Raw genomic sequence first — 13,912 nt, 5'->3', positions numbered from 1 at the left:
CTTCTGAAATGAGCTGCGGTGCGTAAGAGGTAAGCATTGAGAGCCGCCATCAGCTCTGCCTGTGGAATAATGATCCATGAATTAATTTGCAGCTGTAGCCAGCTCAGGCAAACGTTATTGATATACAGTATTATCTCTACATTCCCTCATATATTATTTTTATGTAATATAATAATATAATAATTTCTCCCCCCCTAAGCTAATTTGTCTCAAGTATGATCTAGCCTTCCACCACATTTGAATGAGTTTATGTCTCCCAGCGACTTTTGTTCTTTAAAGAAAAAACAAAAGGATAAAATATTGCATATTCAGCGTATAGGGCGGGTCCTCCCTGCACAAAGGGGTTGAACCACATGGGAGTCGGCACAGTCAAGCCATGGCCAACAGAGATGAGGTTCCATGGGGTTCTGCTCTGAAACTCACCATGAAAAAGAATCATATCTCTCACTTGAGGCTTTTATCCAACTGCTTGCATGTTTCGACACACACAACCTTTTAGCATGAGCGGTCGCTGTGGGAATTGAACTCCTGACCCTCTCAATATTTATGCTTTTCTCAACCCGTTTGGCAACAGAGAAGCAGAAAGAAGCTGTGAAATCTGAATACAGTATTAGTAGTGTCATGGTCACCTTACAGGAAGAATTGTGAGATTGAAAATGTCAAAGGTTTCTGAAGAAATACATCAAGTGATTTGGATCACCACTGTAAGTGTATTTTTCTCTCTGTCGGTGTTTTAGAGTGTGTGTGTGTCACTATCATGTCTACCAGGACAGAGTATTAGAGGTCACTGTCAAAAGCAGCGACGTGCTAAAATACTCGATTAAAAACACATCACTTCCGCTCCTCCTTTTCTCACCCCAGCCGTTTCAGACCTCCTTTTCTTCTCCTCTTACCTCCCTCCATCTCTCTCCAATCCATAACTCTCTCCACATCTGGTTTTAAACACAGTCCAACTAATTTATGTCTGAGTAGTGAATAATCATTCTGCCCATCTGTGATTGTTTTCTATACAACACTTAAGACATGGGTAAGATCTCCACTTTCATGTTAATGCAATGCTAATGTTATCACACTTGGCAATCATTTTTCAAAAAGATCAACAACCTCCTCTTCTCACACTCCGGTCATCTCAGTATTCACATCCTCCTCAACCTCACTGCTGCTTTTGACACCATCAACTTCAGCATTCTTCTACTGCCTGGGTCAACCTCAGTATCACTAGTACTGCCCTCTGGCTTCAGCCATTGTGTCCACCTCTGGTGCGCCACCTTTGTCCCAAGGTGTACCCCAGGGCTCATCACTTGGTCCTCCCCGTTCATCTTATCCATCTTCACGGTCTCCACTTCCACTGCTGCACAGATGATATCCAGCTCTATATGTCCACAAAATATATCGGCAATACATTTCACTCCACCAGGTCCTACTGCCTCTCTGAATCATGGATGAAAACCAACTCTCTTAAATTGAACTCTGAAATCTGGAAAAAGGTCTCGTCAAAACTGCAAACCACGTCCATAACCGTTACCAGCTCCACTCTGTCTCCCACTCCTCACATCTGCAAACCGGATTGTGGACACCAATAGCATGAATAGCAACCGCTATCGGCCATGTCTCAAGGTGTGATTCCCAAAAGATATTATTTTTTTGCAGATGATTGCAGTTATATATAAGTATAAATGTCGTACTCATTTGTATGAAAAGGGGCCAATTTTGCGCCAAATTTAGAGCAGTTAGGGGTGCGTGACCGTCTTTGTGGGTGTTTTGAGATTTCCGCGTTTTCTTTTTGTCTTATTTAAGCAATTCTAGCAGCCATGAAGGCCATGCTTTTGGTGAATTCGCCCCATAAAGTATATTGACAATGCTCTCCTTTCTGAAGTCTATGCAACTCTATGGAACTGATACATGCCTTTGATACAGTCAGACTTCACTTCCACAGTAGTATTGCTTATAGTAACCAAAGTTATTAAAAGATAATGCCACAGTCCTTAATATGATTAAAAAAAAGTAGTTCTTCTCTAACCATTGTACTTGTCATGGTAAAATCGTCTCTAAAACAACCTTTAGGTGATATAAAACACCTCTACACCTCTAGGTCCATGGAAAACTAATACTGGTAACTTCAGAAAAAGTGTAAACAGTAGCAAATAATAATCTAGAATGATGCAGATACGAGCTCTGGTTAAAAGAACCTTAAAACAGTGAGGCTTCAACAAGTTGGATCGGACAGCTGATGTGAATTTCAAGCAGGTAAAGAAGCCTCCACACCACTAGACATATGGGCCAGCGCTGCTTTCAAGTGAAAATGTGAAGGAAGCATCGGCCCAAATGGAAATATTGCAATTACAAATTCATTGCACATGATCGAACCACAAACTTTCATAGCTGAGTTGCAGAAATGTTGAGCGGCTGGACAGCATTGAAGCTGTGCCAACCACTGCAGTAAAACTGGAGATACTGCTCATATATATGATGCTGGTGGAAAAAAAAAGAACTCTTGAATTCATGAAGGAGACAGTTGCAGGTTTTGCAGAAGACGAGCGTGGAGAAAAAAGTGTGAAACGTCCTGTCTGTCGTGTATATTCACAGGTGGCTGCTCTCTCTGGGTGGTGTAGTAATAATGAGCGGAGAGTGTCAACAGTTCTCTCAAATACCGCAGGGTAACAAGAATTGGTAATTACGGGTGCTCACATTGTCATGGAGGCCACGAGATCCTATGCAACTAGACAGGGACACACACACAGTCAAATGGCCGGCGCTGCAGCAGGATGGGTGGTGGGCGCCGAACGTGGACAGATTAATGTGCAACACAACGGGAGTCTGTCTGCTGCAGCGCGATTGTTGAATTTGGAGTAGCAATGTGATGGGATTAGAGGTGGCCGGAGGACTGGACTGATAGATGGAGAACTCATCAGGCAAAGGTTAATTTAATACCACGGGGCATGATTAGTTTCAAGTTTAAACACTCATCCTCATGCACACTCTACCACACCCTTTTCCTCCGGGAGAGAACATTTCCAGAGGCCACCGAGTTGGCTTAGCAGTTACATAGACCCTCCTCAGAATGGAGTAGCTGGGTTCAAGCCCCAGCAGGTCAGCAAGCAGAGCTGCTGCTCAAGTGCCCACGGAACAAGACACTGAAGACCTCCCAGCTCCAGGGCTGCTGCTGGGTGCGCTGACCCTGACCTCTGACCTCGCTGTGGAGGCAGCCGGCGGAAGAGGGAAAAGGATTTCCTTTCAGGGAGGATTAAACATTCACATTATTTTTGGTGGGCTGAGTTGATGACATCAAATATGAAGGGTTTTGGGTCGGAGAGAACATTTTGTCTGGATTTTACTTTAAAAACTCTTTTCTAATAGTAAGGGTTTTGACTTCATCCAGGGTGAGGAAGTTAGTGTCGATGGCTAAAACCCTAAGTGAACAGAATTTTGAGAGTCTCTTTTCCATCCTACAACAATATTTCTTTTACAGGCTGCCGTATCAGAAGTGATTGTCAAGTAGTATTGCTCAAAAGTGGGCAGGTTGAACAATGGAAAGAGGACAAGCAGTGGACCCGGAGTGAAGTCATTGTAGATGGTGCACTTATCCATGCCAGCCTCTTCACAAGCTGCCATTGCAATGGTAAAGTTACACTTTGGGGGAAACCAAATGTAGCCACTATGTCCTTTTAAAGTAATAAAGCTGCAGGTTGTTGTCGACAGAGAGGCTGTTTAAAGTAACCAAACTGAATCACTGTTTAAACATTTAACTGTGATTTAATCTTTTAAATTACAGAATGTCAATTTACAGTAGATTATAGATGAATCAACTCTACATAACTGTGTATCTCATACCCTTGAATTACTCATATCTGTCAAACGAGTAACCTGTGCACTCAAATCCAATTGCCAAGAAAGGTTTAGTTCAAACATTGGAAACATATTTTTAAGGGGTTCGCTCATGTGCTGACCAATAATAGGTCCAACAGGGCAACAACCACTAGTGGTCAGAGGATCATACGGCTTAAAAATGAATCCACAGCTCAGTCAAATTTGGTTGAAAGTGTAGACCAAGTCCGACAGCCACACTACAAAAGGTTTCTACTAAACATCCACATGACAGCCTGACTTCCTGTTTGAACTTTGACCTGTGCATGCAAGTGTGTCACCATTTCCTTGTGCAATGAGGGATAATTACATCATATGTCACCTTCCAAAAACTCAGCAAACACTTTTGCAACGTTAGCATGAAATTCATCAAATCAAACCACCAATACCATTGATCTAGAGAGCTGCGATAATGAGATCTATAGGTTGTGATAAATCATAGTTTTCCTCCATCATGTAGAGCACATGAAGTGCTGCAATGCCACATAACGGAGTGCTGCTTGCGGATTTTGCAACAGGAGGGCCTAAATCGGTGGATAAATTGAATATTGAATTGAGTGATCCTGCAGCACTGCAGCACATTGGTATCAACATCGGTTTTAAAGTCTAGTCAATTCATGTGCTCTAATCCTGCACACCTCATCCCACCTCTACCCCCCCACACAGAGCACTCGCACAGCCCTACAGAGGCAAAGCCATTATAACCACTAGCACAAACAGTGTTTAAGGTCACTTTTGTAATAAAGTATTAGCTGTCCATGTACTTCATTTGCCTCCGTTGATGTCTTATCATCCGTACTAAGATTTTATACTTTTTCAGCCTTTACAAAGTCCTTCTCTCTACTTAGAAAATACGGTTGGGAGAGTTTACGAAAGAGTAGAATCATGCGAGCTCAGCATGACGTGCTCATACAGACCTCATCATGACTTTGGGACTCGTTCCTTCTGAACAACTTGAAAAGAGACAGAACTGTGTTGCACCCGAGACCACAAACTATTCCCCGTTAGAAAGTCATTCCCCACTTCCAAGCTGTTGCTCTACATTCATACAGCCCGATGATGAAACAATTCACTGCAGTCATTTCTGATGATCAGAATATGTTGCAATCACAGATGAATTGTACCTATGACCTGATGTGTTTTACAATCTGGAGGTTAATAGGTAACAGATGAATCAGTATTGAGCGACCTGTTTTAAGGTATAAGGCATATCTGTAGATGCATTTAAAAGTAATGTTCCCAAGCACTACACACACACATTGTGTGTGTGTTCTGATGGTTGTTTTAATGATATTTGACACCCCCGCAGACAATCAGGTTTTTCCCAGTGGAGCCCAGTGTAATTGGTCCCAATAGGGGAGAAAATGAATATAATTTAACTTTATTATTAGTATCATAATCTTTTTAGGAAAGTTAAGAAGAAATCTGTCGGAGAACCCTCAATGAGTCATAAATCATAAGAGAGCAAATTAGATACTGACAGTGTGAGGAGTGCAGCTGGAGTCAAGCCTTTTTTTTTCCAGAAATGAATTAAGAATAGAAACCTGTAAACTTGAGAGGCTGTAATTGATACTATACTGCCATGCAGTGTCTTGCAGTATTATGTATAATCATGTGTATTTACTCAACTTTGGTTGATTTTCAATTTACACCTGCTGTAGTGTATTTATTTCATCTCCTCTCCTCCAGGAAATGGTTCGGGATACCCACCATATGCGACTGTGGATTCATGTTTAGTCTGACGCCGGTGTATTTACCTGACTTCACTTTCTTTTATGTGTCCCGCGAGTTCTTCAACAAACTTTTCTCCTTTCATCCAGTAGATAATGGGCCTTCTGTTTTCTCCACTGTAGCCAAAAAACGCCTTGCAGTCCAGACTGAGAGGCATACCTGCAACACAAGCCACAACACTGTTGTAACACAGACAACAGTAAACTGAGACATCTATATTTCTTTCCACTGCAGCTGAAACAGCCACTGCAGTCTAGGCTGAAGGGAAATGCACACGCTGACATCTGCTGTGCATACGTACACAAGAAGAGAAGGTTAATGAAGAAAGTGGGAGCGTTATGGTAGAATATAGTTCTTGTGGCTGCTCAGAGTAGTGCAGCTGAAGGTGGGAAGCTGTCTAGTAGGTGTGCATCAGGGTAACTGCTTGGAGCCCCTGGAATTGGGCTTATCAAGCAATGTTGGCGGCAGCGATGTCCAGCCCAGCTGTTTATCATAGGAGTGATCAAATTTCATCAAAGTTTAAATTTATGGAGCAAAACTGTAACAGTGAAGCAGAAATAAAGGTATTGCATAAATTGTCAGTTCATAAAAATCACAAAAAAAGCTTTTCCTGTGCGCAGACTTTTGCTACCAATCCAATTCATTTTTTTGCCTTTATATAATATATATTACATATAATATAACAGAGTAACTTTTCAATGCCTTTAGCTTCTCACATATAATGGTTGTCGCAGCGGAAATCTTTGCATGGTTAAATGGCGACATTGGAAAATGTGAGGTGAACGGACCTTTAATGTACGAGGAACTGCTTAAGTAGAAAGCTGCTGACACACTGGGGGTTTCAGGTAGTTAGTGATGCATCTGTTGTTTCTTTACTCCATTTGCCGTCATGGCAAAACACCTTCACTGATTATTGTTTGACCAGAAGTGAACAAAAAACGGAAAAAAAACAACATGGGCTATTACATAGGCAACCCATATATGCTAAATGCAACAACTTCTGTGATCCAGTACATATGAACTATTACTGCTTAAAGAAAGACTGGACAATGCTAGAAACACACACGCACACACACACACACACACGCACACATTTAAGCAGACAGTATCCACACATGCTCTCACACACCCTCCTGTAAGACCTTGAAACCACCACTCTGTGATTACAGCTATCAGTGGCGATGATGGAGTATTAATGAGCATTCTAACGAGTGCTACCTCGTTAGGCAGTCAATTAGCAGATAATTATGATAGACCTCGGTATTATCATAATGATAGCTCTATCAGCACTCTATCCAGGACCGACATCGAATGCTAACAACATGTGAATATCTGTGCGTTTTGTTGTCAGTGGCGCTTGAACTGAATGTTAACATTGTTCACATTGTACACATAAACTGTGGCTGATCTTCTATGCAGAGTGAGTAGGAGAGGACTCTGCTTCTGTGCAAGTGGTGTCCTCACTCCTTGTGGAAGTTAATCCCTGTAATGACTTGTTTCTTTTAAAGGGCAGCAAAGGTACAACTGGTTATAAGGGTTGAATAAACATGGGACTTTATCAATTGGTCATGACAAAATGCAACTCTTTTCATATGGAAATGACAGATGATTGCTTTAAGTTTGGTTTCAATTGCTTGGCTTATTCAGTTGGATGAAAACATTTGACGTTTGTCCGTCTCTTAAAAATGATCATTACTAAAAAATCCAAAAAAGGGAAGTGGTCTGGAGAGCTTTAGATATGCTGTGTGTGTGTTTTGGTGGTGTGTTTGCTTGCCTTTGTGCTGAGGCAGGCAGCACACTGTACTACACACACACACACACACACACACTCTGCAGTAATTGATTAGCACCCCGAGGGCGTGTTTGTGTTCGCAGCATGTTACCATGATTAAAATCATCAACTTTGTCTGCACTTGTGCGGCACGAGGGTTTGTGTGTGGGTTGCGCCTGGTGTTGTTGTGTGAGTGTGTGTGTCAGTTTCTCTCAATCACAAGTACCCGCCCTGAAATCCAGTCTCATACAGCCAAGCGGTGTCATAATTTCTATTCGCGGCCAAAGCAGCAGGGTGTTTATAAGTACAAAAAAAAAAAAAAAAAAAAAAAAGGTAGGTGCTATGTTGTTTCCATTAGTATCAAAGCAAGACTTTCCACCGATGATTGACAGGAGCTTTTTCAAGTCGCTGCATCATCATTTCTTGCCATCACACCTCGACGTTCCTGTTTCAGCTGGTGTGAAGCATACATCAACCGCCCGCTCTATCCAATCATGAGTAATTATGTCAACAAAAAGTCACATGACTCATGAGTCCAAACCAATCTGATTCCAGTCTTAGTAACTTTAATTCAGCGCGGCCGCTCTGACACTCTGATTCACCTAAAGAAGCAGATGAATGGGAGCGTCGGTCCAAACAGTGCTCTGCCCTCGGTTCATTCTTTAACGCCGCCATCCGAGCAAGAGGAACTGCTGGTTGTCAGACGCCGACATCTGTTTCCTTCAGCCTCGTGTTTTGAGGTTGTTTCCCTGCTGTTGGTTCCGGCCGTGTTCTCACTGCAGACAGTCTCACTTCATCTTTCTGTGTTCTGATTTTCAGCGGTTACCCGACTAAAACACATCCCCCACATCACCACTTAACATGATTGGTGTGAATTTGCCTTCCATTTAGTGCCTCTATTGTGATGTTTTCGAGTGTTTAACTCCAATTCGGTTTAATTAGGACATTGATGATTTAGGAAACTATTCTTTGCAGCCAAATTATCACAAACAAAATTACCAAGAAGACAGTGTAAGATACAAAGGTTCAGAACCACATATCACATCAAGAAACATCAGCTCTGGTCTCTAACACCCGTTAATATAGTTATTAAAGCTGCAGTAATATCTTATATTCTTTACATCAACAATAGATTAAAGTATGTGGAGGGTGTTGCTGAGAGTGGCGAGCTCACAGAAGAAGATCACCTTAATTTGGATTATTTTGGTCCAATCTCACCAGCGTGATGTTAGCATTGTGAAGTCTGTATGAGACACACCCTGGTCTCAACTAACTCCAATGTATCACTGCGTCACCATCAGACGCTCAGAGCAATGGACGTAGTGTTGAGAGCGAGAGATTCCTCCTGAGGGTGGGAGCTGAGATGGATGGGCTGAACAAACAGCACTTTTACGTCACGTGGCGCTACACCACTGAGTCACGAGGCTTTACATTTGTAGCTTAATTAACATAACAAGCGTACTTGTTTGAAATCAAACCAATTGAAGTTGAAAGTTGAAAATACCTATCCGTTCCTACAGAATCTCACAGGATTGTAATTATTGGAACCATTATTGTAGAATTAGTTGTGGCTTCTAAAAAAAACAACAATAATTTGCATCTACTTTTGTGTTATTGGAGTGAATTTTAAAGCAGAACCTTTTTTTCAAAGGACTTGCACTCAAGTTGAGTGATTTTCATTTCTTTCCATTTAGATTTTCTTACAAATATTCAACAAAAGCTTTGGAAAAAAACACATTGTTAATGAACACTTGTTTATTTCATGAATCATAATAAGCATTCAGTTGTTTATTACAATCAAACTCATCTCAAATCTTTCTCTGCCAGATTACTATCACAAGATGATCTTTTTTGTGTAACTAGGAATTTCACAGTGAGCATAACATGTTATGATTTACATACATTTGTGCAATGGCAAAATCCCAAATTCCTGGAGGAAGTGATCTGCGATGGCAGTGATGTTTGGTATACATGAAGAGTGAGAGGGAGGGACGGAGGGAATCCATAGAAACAGTGTGTCTGCTTTGCTCCCTCCTTTGTAACTATTGCAGCTACTTTTCACATCATTAGTTTCACTTGTCACTCGTTGGCTTTCACTGCTCTCTCCTGGCTTTTCACTTCTTCCCACCACTAAAATAGCTCCCCTGTCTCTCTGTGTCTCCCTGTCTCCTCTCCTCCTTTTATTTCTTTCCTTTTTTCCTCTTTGCTATCACTCCCCCTCTACGCCTCCTCAGTCTTTCCTCCCATCTCTCCCTTGCCCTTATCATTCTCGTTTTTATCTCTTCTAGCCTTTGTCTCTATATGGCGCAAGTAAACCCATGGCCTGATATGTTGCAAAGTGTCACAAAGGGGGTACAAGGTGAAATAATCAAATTACCTTTGAAATAACAAGGTGTACAAAGAAACACTTTGTTAAACACTGTTGTGGCATAATGAATAAGAACAGTCAGGTGAAGGATTATTGGAGAGAAGTAAGAACCCTTAATGAGGGAAATGAATCACTGAAAACTGTTTTACACACACACACACACACACGCACACACACGCACACACACATAATCCTATGTCCGTTGACTTGACAAGTCCGTATGACAAGAAAGGACCGAAGTTAATAGACTTTGACTGTGATACATTTTCATAATTCTGTCATCTGTGATTCAGCCCCTTCATTAAACCTTGGTCTACTTATTACCAGCATTAAGATTAAATAAAGGTTATTGAAATTGATAGTGTCAGGGTGGAGGCAGTGTGCTCCAGTGTGGAGATGGAGAAAACATCTCACACAGGCGAGAGGTTTTCATTTTACGGTTGATCCAGTAGTGGGGTTTAGACTTGCAATAGACAGCTGCATGAGGGCAAAGAAGGACGAAATGGAAACATCTCATGGCAACGTAAACTCATACAGCGGTTTGTACCATAGCTTACAAAAAAGTTACTCCTCATTTCTTTTGTGCTTTTACTACGAAAGTCCAGCAACACGTGTCAACTTCTGGTCATGCACACAATCTTTTCAAATGAAACTCCACAACTTCACAGTCTTGACAGGAAAGATTGTGTAATACTTAGTTAGGTTGAGCAAACAAAACGACTTAGGTTTAGGGAATGAGCGTGTTGTACTTAATTAGGTTTAGGTAACAAAACTATCTAGTTTAGGGAAGATTGTGTAATACTTCATTAGGTTTAGGAAAATATTGTGTAATAGTTAGTTAGGTTTTGGCACTTACACATTGGCTTCACTTTTCAGAACCGGAGGTTGCTGCCTGGACTTACTGAATGTGTAAAGAGGCAACTGTTTACTAAAGCGTTATTACACTGCCCCTAAGTGGCCAAAACCATATAATAAACTTCCATAACCTCAAGTATTTATTAGATAGATGGTGTAGATGGTGTTGTCTGTAAACTTGGCTCAGGGCACAACAGCCTTCTTTCTGCTATCATTCTGTTTCATGGTTTAAAAAGGAAAATAAGAATCAATGAAAACTTTGATGACTGCGAGTACACATTGTGAATTTAAAGCAATGCACCTGCTCCTTTCCCTGTTTGGTGCCATTCAGCAAGATAGCAGATTTCCTGTCAAGTCTGACGCTGTCGCAGTTCTCCTGAGGCTAATCAGAGATCGTCTTGTGAGTTTATGGTAATCAAGTCACTATGTTAAAATTAACATGCTAATGATTTACATTTGCTAAAAAGACACTCTTTGGAAGCTATACTTTGGAAAACTGGGAGAAAACTCCGGCGTGGCGAACGGCATCAGCTGTGAATGTGTCGGTGACATCGGATTTAAAACAAGCCCCTCGTGACTGGTCATTTAATTAACCTTGTCAAGCATATCTGCAGTAATCTCCAATCTAATTTCATCTGTTAATTTAAAACAGTTCTTATCGAGGCCAGCCCCCCAGCCAATCAAATGTCAGGTATAGAATCATAAAGGACTTGGTTAATTAGAGCTGTCAGGAAATGGCCAAATATGGACGAAGAGGAAGGCTGGATTTCCTTTTATTACTTTCCCGGCAGAGTTATTAATTGTGTGTGTGTGTGTGTGTGTGTGTGTGTGTGTGTGTGTGTATGTATGTGTGTGTGTGTGAGAGAGAGAGAGAGAGAGAGAGAGTGTGTCTCCGTGGTGATGAATTAAGAAGAGGAGGGGGGTGAAGGCTCAAAAGATAGATAAAGTCAGATAGACAGAGAGAATATTTGGTTTATTCAGAATAATAAAAATACTTCTCTTTCGAACTTTGTGGCAGCTTCATTTCCTGTTTGACGGGAAATTGAGCCTTGGCATTTCCAGAAGTGATTCTCCATCTCATATTTATTAAATAATACTCCAGTGGAATTGTAATGTCAAATTATATTGAAGATCTGCACAGGACTCTCTGAAGGATTTCATATCACTGTAAACATGTAAGTATCAAAGTTTATTATGAAACTATTCTAAATCAGCTACTGAAACTTTTAAAATTGTTTCCCTTTTTTAATATAGTCATGATGTTCAATAACTTCAGTTGCAACAGTAATTTCAAGCGGTACATATTGGGTTTGTATTGGACAGCTGCCACATGTGACTGTGTTACTGTGGATGTGTGTGTGGATGTGTGTGTGTGTGTGTGTGTGGGTGTGTGGGTGTCTGTGTGTGCGTGTGTGAGTACGTGCATCAGTACTTCATTGTGTTAAAGGGAATTAAGAAGCTTAAATCCCATCAGATCTGACCTGTGAAAAGACTTACCATGAAGAGGTTACTGATGTGTGGTTGTCTGCTGGTTTGTGGATTCAAAGCTTACTGAGTTGTTGTTTGTACACTAATGCAACCCGCTGATTTCATAATGTGAACTCTTTTCTAAACCATGTTGGAAAGAAAAATCATCACCTGGTTTCTTGCTGTCACTTTTTCTTCCACTTCGAAATGTTATTGCAAATATGGATGGTCTCAAAAGATAAAAGACAAATACAGCAGCTTTGTACACAAGATGTCTGGAACATGTACAGTATACAGAGTACTTTAAGTATTGCACGGTGAAAAAGAAAACTTATATCCGCTCACAAACACTGTGAGAGACATTCCATCTGTTTAGCCGGATTTACTGACTTCTGGGCATTAAATCCCCAACGGAAATCATAATAAATATTGCCAAATCATATTGGTTAGAGTCAGCATTTTATGATTGTTACAAACAATCATCATATATAATTCATAATTCATTTTAGTTTTTGTAGTGTTTGTAATGTTTATTTATGTCCCCTGCGAGCCTCAGCAACTGAGGAGCTATAGTGGGCAGTTGCTCAGTTTAGCTTAGCATAAAGAACTAGCCTGGCTCACTCCAAAGTACGAAACCAACGCCTCTGCAGCAGTAACTCTCCTGAAAGCACAATTTGTCACTTTTATGTTTTCATTTGTGTACGAATAAAAAAAAAAGAGAGCAAAAAAGAGAGCGAGATACAATGTGTTGATTAGAGAGCCATTCATTTGGGTTTTTGGATCGACACAAGTTAGCTGTTTCTCCCTGTTTCCATTCTCCCTGGTAAAGCTGGAATACAAGAGCTTTACATTTAAATTAACGTCTGTTACAATCAAGCCCTTGCCAAACAAATTCACACAAACAATCCAGTAGCGTCGACAGTGTTATTACTCCCACTGCCAGAGGGGGGCGACAAAAGTTCAGCACCCCAGCTTTAACTTATGACTCCCGGCTCTAGTTACATATAAAAGCACAGACACAGGATTGGTATCGATCTTCTCATGTAACTTTCAGCAAGTAAGCAAATATGCCAAATTGTGGAACAATTGTTTTGAGAAAAAGCTAAAACCACATTCAGATTATGTGTCAGGCAGCGCACAAAAACATTGTTACCCAGTGCTTAGTTGGTCTTTCAAGGGGAAATCGTTGTTATACTCAGACCTTGATACATTCAGCATGTCAGGCGTGCACCTCAAACAGAACCTCACCATATTCCAAACAATAGTAATGACGTCACAGCACTACACACAGTATGAATGACAGAGTGAATGACAGAGTGAATGACTGTGATTTACAGGGAAGTGCGGCACAAAAGCATCACCACTTTTAACAAAGATAGAAAACAAATTATTTCAAAAACTCAAGGATTCTGAAACCTGAAAACTGTAGTTGGCACAAAGGACGGGACTTTGGAGCAGCGTCACGGCGGCGTACACGGCTTCCCTAAAAATAGCAGGGATTCAAAATGAAAAAGGAATAATTTGTTGGAGGCAGGATGTGTGTAAATAGACCAAATGACAGAGTGAACAGCCTCCCAGGTTACAGCTGAGCTGCCCACTTACAGACACGTGGATGTGTGTGTGTGTGTGTGTGTGTGGCCTGAGAGTGTGAATGTGCACGTCTGTATCTGCGTATTTGGCCTCAGTGTGTGTGTGTCTGTGTACGCATGCATGTGTGTGTGGCACCATCTGTGTTGCCATGTGCAGCTGTGCTCCCTTGGAGCCCAAGACCCAAAACTCAGCTGTTACCAAGACAACCCCCATACACCCCATACCTGGTCCACACACACACACACACACACACACACACACACACA

At 41.2% G+C, this 13,912-nt stretch overlaps 1 protein-coding gene across 2 annotated transcripts in view; it reads right to left on the bottom strand.

The window, feature by feature from the left end:
• il1rapl2 (interleukin 1 receptor accessory protein-like 2) overlaps window positions 1-13,912 on the bottom strand; it is a 368,671-nt gene that overhangs the window by 20,803 nt on the left and 333,956 nt on the right. For both annotated transcript variants that reach the window (XM_031876428.1, XM_031876429.1), the window contains exon 8: window positions 5,622-5,754. In XM_031876428.1, the coding sequence (XP_031732288.1) occupies window positions 5,622-5,754 (133 nt within the window). The remainder of the gene's footprint in view (window positions 1-5,621; window positions 5,755-13,912) is intronic.

This window comes from Anarrhichthys ocellatus, unplaced genomic scaffold (assembly GCF_004355925.1).
Source record: "Anarrhichthys ocellatus isolate YVR2014 unplaced genomic scaffold, GSC_Weel_1.0 scaffold109, whole genome shotgun sequence".
Lineage (NCBI taxonomy): Eukaryota > Metazoa > Chordata > Actinopteri > Perciformes > Anarhichadidae > Anarrhichthys > Anarrhichthys ocellatus.
This window is presented reverse-complemented; position numbering and strand designations above follow the sequence as displayed.